Here is a 13,286-nt window from a genome sequence, read left to right on the forward strand (position 1 = left end):
TGACAAAGGGACCAGTCGGTCTTTCAAACGTTCGACACGTTTAATACGTACACATTGTTTGAGTATTGAGTACTGAACTTTGGTTATAACGTAAACATCGTTCATTAAGGACAAATCGGGAATATCACTGTGTTGAAACACGAGTAGGTAGTGCATGTACATTGTAAGCTGCCACCTTAAATACATAATCAAGTAACACCCTAACAAAATTGCTTAAAAACAAGGGGTTCTAGTAGTTTTCCATAGTGTTTCGACCCCCAATGCAGGTAAGGGCTGGTACAGTAGGTCGCAACACGGTTGAGACAGAGAGGATATGTGCTGTGGAAGAGGTCTCTATTATTATACGCTGACAATAAAAACTACTATACCTTAACTTACACAAGCTCATATCGCATGTGGCCAGCCCTTGTCGCTAGAAAAATGAAAAAAGGAAGCAATAATTTGACAATTCATCATAAACATTTGACACATCTAGGATTCATGTACAGTACCAGGGGTGATTAATCACAGGGTCCTGCGCATTTGTTTCATCTAAAATTGGACATAAACTAAGGTATTCGGAGTAATTTTACATGTTTTGGGGGTTTAGATCGACTTTCGGTAAGAATGATCATACTGAAAGGCGATCTAAACCCTAAAATATGTAAAATTACTCTGAACAACTTAGTTTAGGTCCAAATATAGCTGTAACAAATTCTCAGGTCCCTGTGTGCTTAATGTGTTCTGAAACACATGGCGGGACACAGCAAAATTGGAAAGGGTACCTTATAAAAGCCCTATACAGTAACAGTAACAGAGGTCTTATTTTTTTCAAAACTTCCACCAAGAGTCAAACCCGGGACCTCTGGCTTACTAGTCCTACGCTCTACCAAATGAGCTAATAAGAAATTATCCCTAGCTGTGTCGGTAGGAAGGGGCTAGTATTTTACCAGGGTGACATACACCCCCTCCAGGAAAGAACTCGTATCGAGTTTTCCAGAGGTCATAGCGATTCCTTTGCAAGTATTGCAGAGTATTTTGTCAAATCTCACGGGTCCCTACGTGGGCGCCAATGTAACAGGTCATTATTTTTTCAATGCCTCCGCTAGGAATCGAACCCGGTACATCTGGCTTACTAGTCTAACGCTCTACCGAATGAGCTAAACGAAAAATTCTCCCTAGCCTAGTCGGTAGAAAGCGCTAGTATTTTACCATGGTGACATACCATTCTTTTCAAACTAGTACTACATGTCAACCTTGCAAGAATGCATATCTGCTGCGAGGTTACGACCAACCTTAGAGGCCGATGGTCTACCAGCAGAGCAAACCACCTTCTGGCGTGGAAGAGCTCGATTTTAAAGTATGGCAAGTGAATGCAATAAGTCGAAGAACTAAATGAATATGTATGCGTTAAGCAGTTCATACAACTCTTAGACCAATAGCTTCCTCGCGACAGTAGATATTACTGAAGGTTACAGTCAAACTTTTCTCTGACCATGGAATGCTTTTATAACTTTGTCGGAAAATTCTTTACTACCAAAAGATCACCTATTGTATAATTTGCAAATGCAGAAAATCGTACCATTTTATTGGACATCGAATTACTTAAACCGGTTAAAATTGGAAATATCCACTGAAATTAATAGTCAAATTTAATATCAATCATAAGCAATCCAAATTTTGTATACATTTTCCACTTTAGATGCATAATCGTCGAATAAAAAGTGACATTGACAATATATATATTTCTGTTGAAATATCGCTGAATAACAAGTCAAGCGCCTATTTGAAAATGGTGTTGGCAGATGCAAGAAAAACCAAAGTAAACGCTTTTCTGCACAATATGGTAATGTGTCCATTAAGAACTCAATAGTGGTAGTATGGCTCAGAAGAATAAAAAAAACATGTGAAAAATATGTATAATACAGGTCAACTGGAAAGACGGCTTTAACCCCCATTATAACGTTACACCGTTACAACTTTAGACTACTATAGATAATTTTACTATTATTCCATCGGTTAACAGTGCCAGGATAAATTACAGCTGCAAGACTAATACTACGGAGCCCGTTAACTGACATGCTACACACTTATTTTATTTCGTTTTTTCGAATTATTATTTCGTTTTTTCGAATTATTATTTCGTTTTTTCGAATAAATATTTCGTTCAAACGAATTATTATTTCGTTTTTTCGAAATGTTATTTCGGTATAACGAATTATTATTTCGTTTTTTCGAAATATTATTTCATTATAACGAGATATCATTTCGTTTTATCGAAATATTATTTCGTTTAAACGAATAAATGTCAGCCTCTCTTTCACTTTGATAATGGCTGATTATCGTGGCGAGCTGTTGAAGAATTATTTCTTATTAGGTTTAAAGCATGATGACATTTGTTGGATTTTAAACCATAGACAGGGATATTCCCTAATAATTCGTTTTAAGGAAATAATAACTCGATAAAACGAAATAATAATTCGATAAAACGAAATAAAATAAGTGTGTAGCATGTCAGTTAACGGGCTCCGTATAATACGGATAAAGAAGCATAAACATTGTTTCATGCAAATGGATGTCGATGTTAATCTTTCATTTAAGCCATATAACATTTGGTGATATTTTTGTAGTTTTCTTAACTTCAACATACAACTTACAGCAATACTGATTTTAAGAATTTCGTGTAGTAAATTACCACCTCCATATGAGCGAGCCATAGTCCTGGGTGTTCCATGTTAACTTTCCACCGTGACAGCGTTCTGGCAGATATTTGCATTATCTATAATATTTTCTAAGTTAATGATTTCTGTAATACGTTCATTATCTCTGTGTAGCAATCAGAGGTCATATCAGAGGTCACACTCGAGGTGATAGCAGAGTTCACATTCGAGGTGACAGCAGAGTTCACACTCGAAGTCAAGGCAAATGGCAGCAGCACTAAGGAAAATCAGCCCATACGCTGACATGCCTCGCAATACCAATCTGATTAACAGGTCTGATATTAAATTAAAACATACTCCATCCGATTATTGTCTGGTCGTGTAAAGCATGTGGTCAGGGGTTTATGTGTCATGAACACACGAGATGACCAGCTGTGTATAAAACAGCCCCAGCGACCCAGCCGTATAGCAGATTGGGAAGGAGTTGTAAGCAGACGCAACGCTACTTGTATAATTTATACGAACATCATGGCTGCCGCTTCCACCGTTACTTTCAGCAAGTTCATTGAAGGTAAAATTCGAATGTGGTTCAAGATGTACAATTTAAAGCATGACGGCGGAATGGGGATGGAGGATTTTGACCTCTTGGCGGACGTGTTCGTTAAGGAGTTTAAACCAACCGCCGCACTCGAGGCCGACCTCAAACATTGGCTGCAAAACTGCTGGTCCATTATCATCAGTGAGGGCAAAGAAGTCGCGAAAGCGGGAAAGCCGGGAGGCATCACGGCAGACAACTGTCCGGCCCTAATAGAGATCGAGACTATTCTCAACAGCCACCAGAGGATGACGGAGGACCAATATGTGAAGGCGTTCGGCCAGCTTGTGGAAGTCAACAAGGACTTATTCGTGAAAAACTTCACCAGAATGGTGACCATGTTCTTCACTCTGTTTGATACAGACAGCGATGGGTTTATGACAGTGGACGATATGATCCGGGGCTTTCGCTGCTTCGGTATCGAACAAGAGGAAGCCACCCGAGCCATCTTTGGCGATCTTGATAAGAACAAAACAGGCAAGTTGTCGCGGGACGTGTACATAGCAGAATGGGTTGAGTTCATGGTTGGCGAGGACAAGGATGCTGTGCTCGCTAAATATCTCTGTCAGGGACAGTCGTGATGTCATTATTAAGGTGGCGATAAAGGCGCTACAGAACGTGAACGTCGAGAAATCATCGTGCACTGTGTATGTTGGCAAGGCTTATGAAGTAGACACGAACACTTCGTTAGATTCATTGAGGGTGTTTTGTAAGCATCAGTACTTTGAGTGACATGCACGGTGGTTGGACGCCAGAGCAGCTCAAAGGATAGACATTTAAACAAACGTGGTATAAGCTTGATTTCATGTAAAAGTATCCAAGTGAGTTGAAAAATAAAAAAAATTCTGGAAAGTTTTGCTCTGTGATTGGATCTTCTTTCTGTAGTTTATCTCCATTGTCACTGTTTTGCTATCTCCATTATTACTGTCGACACTGCTTTCTGGTCACCTTGGTAACTATTACTATTTCCCCCCATGTCATTGGTTACTATATAACTGTTTAATAATCTCTATCGTAACTGTTTTGTCACTCCCTTAATAACTATATTTGTATCACCTTGGTAACTGTTGTTATCTCCTTGTTACAGTTTTGTTATATCTATTGCTACTTCTACTATTTTGTATTCCCTTGGTTACTATCATACCTGTTTTGTTGTCATCTTTGTTACTGTTTTGTTTTGTCTATTGCTACTATTTTATCTCCTTGGTAACATTCGTCATCTCCACCGTCACTATTGTGATATCTTTAATAACCGGTACTCGTCCATTTTCTCATTTGTAACGGATTTGAATTGTTGTGTGTTGTTATCTCCCGTTATAATTTTGATAATTATTGTTACTTTTTTTTGCTACCTCCTTTGTTACTGTTATTGTTGTTATCTATCTACTTGTTTAATGTTTGATAGTAATCTTCATTGTTATTATATTGTTATCCCTTGGAAACTGTTTTTTGTAATCCCTAAAATATTTTTTTAATTCTAACCATTGTTCCTGTTACCAAGGTTTTGTTATTTCGTTAGTAACTGTCATTTATGTTTCATTATCTCCTTGAATACTGTTAGTTATCGCCTTGGTTACTGTTAGTTTTCGCCTTGCTAACTGTTAGTTATCGCCTTGGTTACCGTTAGTTTTCGCCTTTGTTACTATAAGTTATCGCTTTGGTTACTATAAGTTATCTCCTTGAATACTGTTAGTTATCGCCTTGGTTACTGTTAGTTTTCGTCTTGCTAACTGTTAGTTATCGCCTTGATTACTGTTAGTTTTCGTCTTGCTAACTGTTAGTTATCGCCTTGGTTACTGTTAGTTTTCGCCTTGATAACTGTAAGTTATCGCATTGGTTATTCTTAGTAATCGTCTTGGTTACTATAAGTTATCGCTTTGGTTATTGTTAGTTATCGTCTTAATTACTAGGAGTTATCCACTTGTTTACTATAAGTTATCGCTTTGGTTATTGTTAGTTATCGTCTTAATTACTTTGAGTTATCCACTTGGTTACTATAAGTTATCGCTTTGGTTATTGTTAGTTATCGTCTTAATTACTGTGAGTTATCCACTTGTTTACTGCTAGTTATCGCCTTGGTTACTGTATGTAATCGCCTAGGTTACTGCGAGTTGTCGCCTTGGTTACTGTATGTTATCGCCTTGGTTACTGTGAGTTATCTTCTTGTTTACTGCGAGTTGTCGCCTTTGTTACTGTGAGTTATCGCCTTGGTTACTGTGAGTTATCCTCTTGTTTACTGCGAGTTGTCGCCTTGGTTACTGTATGTAATCGCCTTGGTTACTGTGAGTTATACTCTTGTTTACTGCGAGTTGTCGCCTTTGTTACTGTGAGTTATCGCCTTGGTTACTGTGAGTTATCCTCTTGGTTAATGTGAGTAATCACCTTGGTAACTGTGAGTTATCGCCTTGGTTAATGTGAGTAATCACCTTGGTAACTGTGAGTTATCGCCTTGGTTACTGTGAGTAATCACCTTGGTAACTGTGAGTTATCGCCTTGGTTACTGTGAGTAATCACCTTGGTAACTGTGAGTTATCGCCTTGGTTACTGTGAGTAATCACCTTGGTAACTGTGAGTTATCGCCTTGGTTACTGTGAGTAATCACCTTGGTAACTGTGAGTTATCGCCTTGGTTACTGTGAGTAATCACCTTGGTAACTGTGAGTTATCGCCTTGGTTACTGTGAGTAATCACCTTGGTAACTGTGAGTTATCGCCTTGGTTACTGTGAGTAATCACCTTGGTAACTGTAAGTCATCGTTACGGTTATACTGAAATACTTATTATCTCTTGTTTACTGTTAAAAGTGTTTCGCTATTTTCTTTTTCATAGTTTTTGTGATTTTTCTTTGTTAAAATTAGATAACCTGCTATAATTGATATATATTTCTACCCATCATGTCTCCAATTTGATAAAATTAGTTTTGTTTGACTTTAACTTGAATATGTAGGAACAAGCATTTTTTCAATAGAAATTAAATTTGTTTTGTTAAACATCACATCCCTTGCAAATAAAGGAAAGGAGGAAATAATAGGAATTTCCTTTTTGTTAAAGCTTTTCTAAAAAGCCGACACAGTCATCTTGAATTTTGAGAATTTAAGTTTGTTAGCACTATTTCTCTGAAACTATATGAGGGATCTTACAAATGCCACATGAAGGTTTCCCATGGACCCTATAGTTATTCATATCCTATTTTTGCTTAGATTGGAAAACCAAGATGGCCGACAGGTTGCCATCTTGACTTTTGTAAGATATAGATTATTAGCGCTATTTTTCAGAAAGTACAGGAGCTAGGGATCCTTCACAAGAAGGTTCCCCGTGGTCCCTAGTTACGTGTACCAAATTTTGGGTCTGATCAGGGGAAAAAATGGCCGATGGGTGGCCATCTTGGATTTTGACAGTTAAGGTTTGTTATTCCTATTTCTGAGAAAGAGTTTGTGGGATCTTTCTCAGATTTATATGCAAGTTCCTCTTGGTCTCTTGTTGTGCATGTTTGTTTTTTAAACTGATGGGTAAACAACATGGCCTACTGGAGGCCATCTTTGAAATGACAGCTTAGTTTTGCTACCTCTATTTCTCAGAAAGTACTAGAGTGATCAACCCTTTCTAAAATGTTCTAGGTATGTTCCTCTTGGTCTCTTGTTTAAGTACCATTGACCAAAATGGAAACTCATTCCTCATTTACAGCACTTCTAATTATGTAAGAATTACAATTTTTGTAGCATGTTGAGTATAATTCTGCAGTTCTTATACAAAAACATTTCTGATACAGACCCATAACAAACAGAATGCAACATTAGGAAATTTAAATTAATGTACAAGGTTCCCGTTAAGGATTTCCAACATTGGATTGGGTAAAAGTACCTGTAAAGAAAATGATCATGAAGAGCAAAGTAGGTAATAAAAGGATCCTCTTCTGTAGATCTGAAAGATTCTTTCATAATTGGCGTTAGGATATGTTATTTATTAATATACATTTGTATAGTGTCTGATCTGATCTCAAGGAAATTACTGATTACTGATAGCACTCCACACACACAGACTGTGTGAGATGGCTTTTGTCAAGTGCATTTTACCAATTGATCTGTTTTTGTACCACCATATATATATGTAAGCGGAGGTTGTACACATGTTCCGTTTGTTATGGGTCTGTATTACCAACAGTGTATCTTTAGTACCATACTCATCTTAAAAAAATCAACTGGTTATGCTCTCTTACCTTCCCTGCTCACCTGGAATATGTCATGGTAAAATTGAAGGCCCTGTTCAAACTATCTGGATGATTTTGATGTACATCAAAATAATTGTGAGGCAGTGTAACAGTAAAATTAACCAGCTTTTAAGTTTAGTGTCACTCTTCTGTAATCTTAAAAGGACTGGTATCAGCCTAGCTATTGGTTAAGTTCTTTTTTACTTGAAACCATTGAGATAGCATACTTTTGATTTTGTAAGGACACATTCCAGGGTTGTAGAGAATGAAAGTGAGTGCTGCTCCTGGAATTTCAAGGATGTAATCATTTGATTACTACAGCACAGAAACCTAATATTCTACCTGGGCCATATTATACTCTACTGGTATCCAGGCTTACTTTGAGCAACAAGGTTAAAGTGTCTCACTAAATAAAGGCAACAACCACATCCTAATGTCTCCAGGATCCAAACTATCACCTAGCAATCAGGCTGGCCCAGCATCATGCAGCCCATATATCTAAAACCATCTAGTACTGTACATGAAGTATATATAAAAAGGTCTGAAAGTGGATATTGTTGGAGTGTGGCTCTAAAACCTCACCTAGGGAATGAAGTATGGAAGGTTTCAGGTTGGTAACATTTCTAAATTCTATATATTTGCATATGGATAAATTCATGCCAATTTATTAAATGCCAAAATATGTACATGTAAGCATTCCATACTGCTAAACCAATCTGATTAACTGCTAAGCATACCCTGGTATTTATATCCGAGATAACATGCTATTATCCTAAGATTTAGAATATGGGAATTCAACAATCTGTCTCAAAAATGGCAAAGTTTACACTTACAATTAAAACAGTTTTGTCTTAAAACTTCATCTGAATATTTTCACACAATAATTTTACAAAATTACATCTGCTCAAATTCAGGTAGGTAAAAATCCATCATGATGTGGGATCCACATTGCCTGGAGATCTAGAGTCTATCAATGTTTACATTGCCACTGTACCTTCAATCGGTTCGTCTGTTTTTAAATGTTACATTTTTGGGTGTAAATCCTGGCGGACCTGTAAATGTTTATGCAGTTCTTGCAAGGCTTTGTCAAGGTTTGACTAAAAGAAGCTTCAGATTACTAGGTTCAATTTTATTTCATAATCGAACAACTCTGGTACAACCGTTTGGAACGTGATAAACAAATGAGGCCTAAGTCTACATGAAGATGAAGAAGACTGTATCAGAAAAAAATTGAGATACAGGTATCTCTGATACACTGAGGCCGTGACAACCATCTTTCCAAATCATCCCAAATCACGATCATTAAAATTTGAGAAAAAGCTGATGGATGGATAGGTGCTGTGCCATACTCTTAACTCTCTTGTTTTTGTTTTTATTTGAGCTCTCTTTTAATTATCATCAATCTATGAAGTCATAACACCTTTCCATGTTAAATCTATAAACTGAAATACCATGAAGTAAACTTATTTACACTAAAGCTAGAATATGCTGTTCAGCTTGATACAGAAGACTTGGAAACAGGTAATGTTTTTTTTGTCTTTTTTAATTTTGTCAATCAATTGTAACGTCACCATTAATACATTTAAGACACAATCTATGTACACATTTAGTCTTTCTACAGTCGGATACGAACGCCTTCGAGTTCCTCCTCTGGGGGTAATACGATATTGGATGGATCCACTATATTTCTGTCTATTAACGGCAGACCAAGCTTTTCTCTCCTCGCCAACTCTAAATGTGCTTCTCTCATAGACCAGTCATTTAATCTGTAAAAGAAACAGGACATTTTGTATCAGAAAAGCGGGTTAAGGATTTATACAGAATGACTGAGAAAACACATCTTAGTTCAGACATGCACAACTGCATGTAAACACATATGTGATAGGCTGACAAGATTAATGTATGGATGAGTAAAGTTTGACCATTTTTATACAAACCAATACAAGCAGTTTCACCACATCAGGCTACGAATGAAGGATCATTGTCATGTGATGTATAGATATGTTTTAGATGCAAAAATATGTTTTAAAAGCATGATCTGGACAACTAAGAGATTTTAAGATAAATCTTACATCTGAACTAGACATCTGTCAGTAAGACATGGATGCTCAAATGGAAAAAACTAAAGCAATTAAGGTCACACAGGTCAAATGCACTGTTACAAAATTTGAAAATCATTATTCAAAATGCTGTATTTATTAAAAGTAGCATCAACATGTGAAGTTATATGACCCTAGCTGCACACCTAAACTGTTTAGCAGTTAAAAAAGGATATTAAAATGGTTTAGAATACTTACTTGTGATCAGGACAATAGCTGAAGAAGAAAATCAGAACCACAGACAGAGTTACACTAGTAAACAGTGTCATGTTGTGAGCGAAGGTGTCGTAGTCTCGGTCAACTTCATCATGTCCGAAAGACATCCAATTCTGCAAGTAAGCAAAAATCACCTATTTAACACAAATTAAATATAAATAGACTAATAATCAATGGGTCTTAAATGTCATTCACTTGAATTGCAGTCGAGACCATCATATCTATATTTTAGGCTATACATACATGTACAGTATTTCCAGCAGATAGTACATGTACAATGTGATTAAAAACAAGAGCAGTTAACATAAATACCGGTATAACATAATATACCCTGTCAAGAAAAGTGAAATCCTAATAAGTTGACCTATAACATTCTAACCCAATCAACATCTTAAGCTTTCCGTCCTCACACCAGACGGTTAACCCCGGCCCCGACACATGTTAAACTTTCCTTCCTCACACCAGACGGTTAACCCCGGCCCCGACACACATGTTAAGCTTTCCTTCCTCACACCAGACGGTAAACCCCGGCCCCGACACATGTTAAGCTTTCCTTCCTCACACCAGACGGTTAACCCCGGCCCCGACACATGTTAAGTTTGAAGGATGCTGCATTGACATAATCAAGCAACAAATGTTCCACCTAGATGTCCTACATAAACAATCTGAAGACATTTTGTTGCAAAACAAAACCAGTTTTTTTTGCCAGCTATTTTGGGGAAAGGCCTCTGAGCAGGAATTTGGGAAAATATCATCGGCATTTGGCAAAAATTGGGAAATATCATCAGTGTTTTCACATGTACAGGTTTGGGAAAATGTCTTAAGTTTTGAAAAAATTAAACCTGCAATGTGATTAACAGTTTTCCTTTAGCGTAAATAAACACATCAATTTTCAGTGAATTTGTTTATTCAATTTCAAATTTTCGTTATTTATATATTTTGAAGGCTCCTTCGAATTTATGAACGGCAATTACTTTGAGCGTTGCACATATAACGCCTGGAAACTTTTATACACATGCTTTTTAATCCAATTGGGAAAATAAAGACTGAAATTGGTAAAATACAGGGTCATTTTTCAATTGGTAATGGGTCCCTGTAAACACTTAGCAAAACCCCTGAAAACCCTACATGTACATGTATCCTTACATGACTGTGATAGAATAAGGCCTGGTAAAATGATCATATCGGAGTCAACAGTGATTTTTGACCTCATGCTTTCTCTGTGGGACTCGTCAAATGATCACTATATTTATAGCAATATTAAAATATCCAATTATTATAGAACATGTCCAGGAGGACTCACCTGAAAAAAACCTAACAATCACCGAGTCAGTTTTGCACAAATCAAAATGGCATTTGGTAAATAGGTAGATGTATGTCTATAAACAAGGAATCTTCTTATGTCACATAATACTTTATCAGTTATTTTGAGCGATACAGACTGAAGAAGCATCTATGTGTATGAATCCCTACATAAAAACGATGATGTGACACACAATAAATCGTCAAAAAGTGAATTCATCACAACTCAGTCCATTTACAACATACTAGGTACACTAAAACTTAAATATTAAACATATACGTGTATTCTGATATATTATTGACTATCTTTAATTTCCTGACAACATTTCATTGACGATCAGTACAAAAGTAACAAGCCTTTAATTAATGGTAAAAATTGATTTTCCATAACGCATGCTATCAATTTTTCAAATATCAAACTGAAACTAGACATGTATCAAAAATATTCCTAAGGCTGAGGGAAATTCTATTTTATAGAATGTTAAGCTCTTGGACGAACATTTCAACTTAGTAATTTTATTTATGTGCTTTTTTGTCCTATGAGTTCATTGGTTGGTTTTAATTTTGATTTTCAGCATTTTGTTTTTTTAACAAAAAAGTACTGAAAAAAATAAAAAAAAATAATACTGGACATATTTACAGCATCTTACATGCACGACTATAAAATTGTGGACCACACAGGTAAGTCAGTGAAAGAAAAGATTATTGTCTAGTAATTTGGTGAAAATCCATTGTTGGATTTTTTCCTGTTAAAATGTATCCCTTATTGGTAAAAAAAACCACTGTTTCTATTTATTTATGGCATCAATGTGTTTTTGAAGATTAAACATCCCAAAGATGCAGATCCGGGCCTCAGATATGCTTTTGAAAGAGACTTTCGAGTAGGAATGATAACATGCAGTGATCTGAAAGTTGTTCATGTCCTGAGAGGAAAGTGAAATATTTGCCGTTATTGTCACAAAAATTATTAATATTCCTGTCCAACCATCAGATACTATACAGAGGATAAAGGGATGCTTGTACCAAAAATTATTCAAATAAGACTTACACTGGTTGGGCACAATGGCGCATATGGGTAATAATCCTGCATTCTGGTAACAGGTACCCATTTCAGTAATAATTTTATTACTGAAATTGGTAATAAAGTGAAATAAAAAACACAAAGTTCTTTTACACATTATGAACAAAAAAGGGCGTCATTCTTTCAACATAATCAAATAAGAAATACAAGGAGGTACAAAAATATGTAAATTCAGTTGTCTAAATTTTTGTGAAAATGACACATTGTATCACCTACATTGCTTATAGTGTGTTGTACATGTAGAGTAGCTATAAATAGCACACATAAAAAAATCATGCTCACCTGTCACATTTGCACCGGATAGTCCCATTGACTACACACTGAAGTCAATGGAGAACAAAGTCAGTGATATGGTCAGAATTGATAATTTTTTGTGTACAAATGTACTTCATTGTGTTATTTATTTGATTTAGTTGACAGAATAACGCCCTTTTTTGCTCCAAGCGTTTAAAAGAACTTTGTGTGTTTTATTTCACTTTATTACCCATTTCAGTAATAAAGTTGTTACTCAAATGCGGCGCGTCTAATTACCCAATACTACCCAATACCACCCAATACTACCCAATACCACCCAATACTACCCAATACTACCCCATACGACCCAGTTATGAACCAAATATTTCTTTATTACTGTGAATTATCACCTTTGTAGACGTTATTTACTTCCATCTGCCATATTTTATCGGGAAATATGCGATTTGGTGCAGAAAACATCACCGAATTGCCGTGACTATGACCCAATACTACCCAATACCACCCAATACTACCCAATACTACCCCATACGACCCAATTATGAACCAAATACTTCTTTATTACTGTGAAATATCGCATTTCTTGAAGTTATTTACTTCTATATGTCACATCCTATCTGGACATATGCGATTTGGTGCAGAAAACATCACCGAAATGCCGTGACTAGGGGTTCGACGATTTACAGGAACGGGCAGGATCGGGCAGAAAACTATTAATTATTATATATACATTGATGAATATATATATTTAATTAGATACATTTAAGTATCATTATCGGGTATAAGATATATTTGATAAAAGAATTGCAATTACATGATACTATATTAATTCTATTCATGTCATAAAATGGTGTTATTAAGATCATATATATAAATTTAGCAGGAAATATTTAGAAA

General features: G+C 36.1%; 2 protein-coding genes across 2 annotated transcripts in view; one reads left to right on the top strand and one right to left on the bottom strand.

The window, feature by feature from the left end:
- The first annotated feature begins 3,087 nt into the window (after window positions 1-3,087).
- On the top strand, window positions 3,088-4,087 carry LOC110448859. The gene has a single exon (XM_021495332.1). It carries the CDS (start codon window positions 3,168-3,170, stop codon window positions 3,813-3,815), a length of 648 nt encoding a protein of 215 aa, XP_021351007.1. The 5' UTR covers window positions 3,088-3,167; the 3' UTR covers window positions 3,816-4,087.
- Window positions 4,088-8,963: 4,876 nt separating this feature from the next.
- Window positions 8,964-13,286, bottom strand: part of LOC110448860 (NADH dehydrogenase [ubiquinone] 1 beta subcomplex subunit 11, mitochondrial-like) — an 8,140-nt gene continuing 3,817 nt past the window's right edge. Inside the window, exons 2-3 of the mRNA XM_021495333.1 lie at window positions 9,737-9,867; window positions 8,964-9,205 (exon numbers count right to left, since the gene is read on the bottom strand). Coding sequence (XP_021351008.1) covers window positions 9,055-9,205; window positions 9,737-9,867 — 282 coding nt within the window. The 3' untranslated portion in view covers window positions 8,964-9,054. The remainder of the gene's footprint in view (window positions 9,206-9,736; window positions 9,868-13,286) is intronic.

This window comes from Mizuhopecten yessoensis, unplaced genomic scaffold (assembly GCF_002113885.1).
Source record: "Mizuhopecten yessoensis strain PY_sf001 unplaced genomic scaffold, ASM211388v2 scaffold4359, whole genome shotgun sequence".
NCBI lineage: Eukaryota > Metazoa > Mollusca > Bivalvia > Pectinida > Pectinidae > Mizuhopecten > Mizuhopecten yessoensis.

Excerpts from the sequence above, each read along its gene's own strand:
- LOC110448859 (XM_021495332.1), top strand. The coding sequence starts at position 3,168 with ATGGCTGCCGCTTCCACCGTTACTTTCAGCAAGTTCATTGAAGGTAAA.